This window comes from Mandrillus leucophaeus, unplaced genomic scaffold (genome assembly GCF_000951045.1).
Source record: "Mandrillus leucophaeus isolate KB7577 unplaced genomic scaffold, Mleu.le_1.0 Scaffold498, whole genome shotgun sequence".
In the NCBI taxonomy this organism is placed as follows: domain Eukaryota; kingdom Metazoa; phylum Chordata; class Mammalia; order Primates; family Cercopithecidae; genus Mandrillus; species Mandrillus leucophaeus.
The window spans coordinates 1038886-1042697 of record NW_012105342.1 but is presented as its reverse complement, the minus strand read 5'-3'; the positions used below and the strand labels follow the sequence as shown (position 1 = coordinate 1042697).

The following is a 3812-nucleotide window of genomic DNA, read 5'->3' as shown; positions in this document are numbered from 1 at the left end:
TTTTTATTATATGAAAGGTGTATACTTTTTATGTGCTGCATCGGTTTTGCAATATTCTATGAAGAACTCAGGGTAGGTCATGTCCACACCAAACAAGGATTAGTCCATTCTCGCATTGCTAGAATGAAATATTTGAGACTGGGTAATTTATAAAGAGGTTTAAGTGGCTCATGCAGGCTGTACAGGAAGCATGATGCCAGCATCTGCTTGACTTCTGGGGAGGTTTCAGGAAACTTACAATCATGGTGGAAGGCGAAGGGGGAGCCAGAAAGTCACCTGGCCAGAGCAGGAGCAAGAGAGAAAGCAAGGAAGGGAGGTGTCACATACTTTTAAACAACCAGTTCTCGTGAGAACTCATTCCCTCACTATCATGAGGGCAGCACCGAGGGATGGTGCTAACCACTCATGAGATCTGCCTCCATGATCCAATCATCTCCCAGCCGTCTCCACCTCCAACACTGGGGATTACAACTGAACATGAGATTTGGGCAGGGACACAGATCCAAACCATATCAACAGGAAAGGGAAGCAAGGCTGAGAGAGAGGGTTTCTTGTCCTAAGTCACATAACCAGGAGGTGGTGAAGCACGGTTTTGATCCTGGATTGCTGACTTCAAATCCAGTACTGTTTGTACTGCATGCATTGCCCCCAAGCAAGTGAACACACTGGTTTGTAGCTCTGAGATTTCTGGCCGTGTATGAGCCAAGGCAGAGAGACACCTAGGATCAAGCTCTAAAGTGAGGTAAATATTGATGATTTCGTGGTACCATCAACCAAACAGATGTATGTGAGAGTACACATCTGTGGTATGTGATGTTCTTTTTATGTATCTGTGGAGGTAGAGAAAGCGGTAAGAAATAGAGGAGACCAAATCTCCCTTTCCTACCCTTCCATGCAGTCTGTGATGTGGGGAAACAGGGTCTGAGATTAATACCAGGAGGGGTCAGCCCTTCAAGCCTGCACACTGGGTGTGGGCTTTCTTTTTGGTGTGGACCTGCAGGCACTGTGGTTTCCCTTCAGCCAATCACTCTGTCTACCCCACACAGGGCCCTGCATTGGAAAATGAGAGTCCAAGAAAAAAATGGCCAGTTTCTCGTAGGTCACCAGATTTTGCTATACTCATGGCACGTAGTATTGAGGAATAAAGAGGCTGGCCAAGTCATGGATACAAGATGGCGAGTTATCCTTTCTGATGGAGATGGGGATCCAGGTTGTGCCAATTGTCAATCATAAGGGGGTCTACACCATACCAGCAATACTTCTGTGTACATGATATAAGGATGAAATCTGATCAATGTTCTCTAGGCCACATTCAACAGACAATAACAAGATGGAGCTCCAACAATCCATTTTTGTAACTCAGTGGGCACTTCAGCATTGAAACTGTGCCAACTGACACTGGTCCTGCTGGCTTTCGTAGATAAGAATGCAGAGAGCAGCAGGCTTCCCAGTGGCTGCCCTGTGAATCCAAACCACATGGTCCCAAGCCAAGCAGGCATGGTCCCACAGCAGAAAAGCTTCTGGTTATTCGGCAATCACTTCTCGGAATCACAGCCACAGGTAGAGCAGGCAGAGGGCAAGTGTGGAGGGACATGGCTCTGAAAGGTAGCCTGCTGTTGCTTCCGAGACAAAGCAACAAAGGCCCATGTCCCCACACCCAGGAGCCACAGTCCTATCGGGAGTTTAAGTATATTCATACCAGAATGCAACCAAACACACTGCAATTTCTGTCACAGCCAGATGTACATATTACAGCACCATGAGCTACGTTATCTTGAAATGATAGTTCTATCCAACAAACAAGTTGTTGATCATCTACAACAAGCTCCTGTGACCCACCAGGCTGCATGCAGCCCAGGCAGCTTTGAATGAGGCCCAACACAAATTCGTAAACCTTCTTAAAACACTATGAGATTTTTTTGACTTATTTTTTTTTAGCTAGTCAGCTATCGCTAGTATGAGTGTATTTTATATGTGGCCCAAGACAATTCTTCTAACGTGGCCCAAGGAGGCCAAAAGACTGAACAGCTCTGTTCTACAATGTACACAGCACACTGTCTACAATTTTCTAAATGTGGCCCAACACAAATTCCTCAATGTACACAGCACACTGTCTACAATTTTCTAAATGTGGCCCAACACAAATTCGTCAACTTTCTTAAAACATTATGAGTTTTTTTGGTGACTTTTTTTTTTTAAGCTCATCAGCTATCGCTAGTTTTACTGTATTTTATGTGTGGCCCAAGACAATTCTTCTTCTAACGTGGCCCAGGGAAGCCATAAGATTGAATACCTCTATTCTGCAATGTACATAGCACAGTGTCTACAATTTTCCTGGATCTGAAAGAAAATTATTTTTAATTGAGAACTATATTGTTTTGATATATTTGTCATCCAGCATAATATGTACATCAGCACTTCAAATTGACTTGCAAATTGATTTTTAAAAATTCAATACAAATAAGAATCAATGCAACAAATGCTAAAATATAATAGTTACTAAGGATACTTATTCCAAAATAGCACCACATTGTGATCCTTAAAAATATACTATCAGTAGCTGATTTACAAGTAGAACAACTTTTAATTGTACTACTTATAAATCAATAAGCAAATTGCTATCTAATTTATAGAAATAAATCAGATTAACCTAAATACCTTAAACTAGAAAATATCAGAATGAATTGAAAGTGTACATGAGAACCTAAGAATACAAAAAAATTATTTTTAAAATTGCTCTCATGCAAAATCAAATCCTATGACCTTTATGAAAGGGTTTGCATTTCATTACTTACCAGCTGGCAGCCTTCTAGGGAGTTGACTAGCTGAGCATTCTGACAAGAGAGAATTGAACCAGCCAAATTCAGCATTACACACACTGCAGAAAGCAGCATGAAAAAGGTTATCTGGAAACAAACCAAACAAGAAATTGATTATTCACTTGGAGAGGCTCAAAGGAAAAATGACATGGCTTTACGACAGCTTTCATTTATTAAACAACAGTTGATCACATAATTACATGAATAACATGTATGTGTTTTAAAGGAAAGTGGTAGGTTATTTCTCAAACTTCCAAATTCATGTGACCCGAAATAGAAAAAGTAAGATCTGTAGGAAGCCACAGCAAGCTACCATGGTTTTGTTTAAAACCTATTATGATAAAATACTTAAGGAGTTAAACTTGAAAGACTGTGCATTATATACTCTTAAAAGTAACAAATTGTACATTATTAAAGAAAATCAAGTGAAAGAAGTATACTTATTAGAAGGCCTTTAGGTTTGTTTTAATTTTTATTACAGAAAATTTCATACACATGCAAAACCAAAGAAAACAGTATAATGAAGTCACATGTGCCCACCACCCAACATCAATAATGAATCCACTTACAGCCAACTGCGCTTCATTTATGGCCCCTACCATCTGGATTATTTCGCAACCAATACCAGGCATGATAAAATTTTACCCTTAATATTTCTAAAGGAATTGAGAAGCTTTCTGAAAACATAGCCAAAATAATCATCATATCTGTAATAAATAAAAATTCCTACCGGGCACGGTGGCTCACGCCTGTAATCCCAGCACTCTGGGAGGCCGAGGTGGGCGGATCACAAGGTCAGGAGATCGAGACCATCCTGGCTAACAGGGTGAAACCCCGTCTCTACTAAAAATACAAAAAAGCCGGCATGGTGGCGGGCGCCTGTAGTCCCAGCTACTCGGGAGGCTGAGGCAGGAGAATGGCGTGAACCCGGAAGGCAGAGCTTGCAGTGAGCCGAGATGGAAAAAAATGGCCAGTTCCTCGTAGGTCACCAGA

General features: G+C 41.3%; 1 protein-coding gene across 1 annotated transcript in view; it reads right to left on the bottom strand.

The window, feature by feature from the left end:
• FAM189A1 (family with sequence similarity 189, member A1) overlaps positions 1–3812 on the bottom strand; it is a 259702-nt gene that overhangs the window by 119612 nt on the left and 136278 nt on the right. Inside the window, exon 6 of the mRNA XM_011995780.1 lies at positions 2796–2906. Within this exon, the coding sequence (XP_011851170.1) occupies positions 2796–2906 (111 nt within the window). The remainder of the gene's footprint in view (positions 1–2795; positions 2907–3812) is intronic.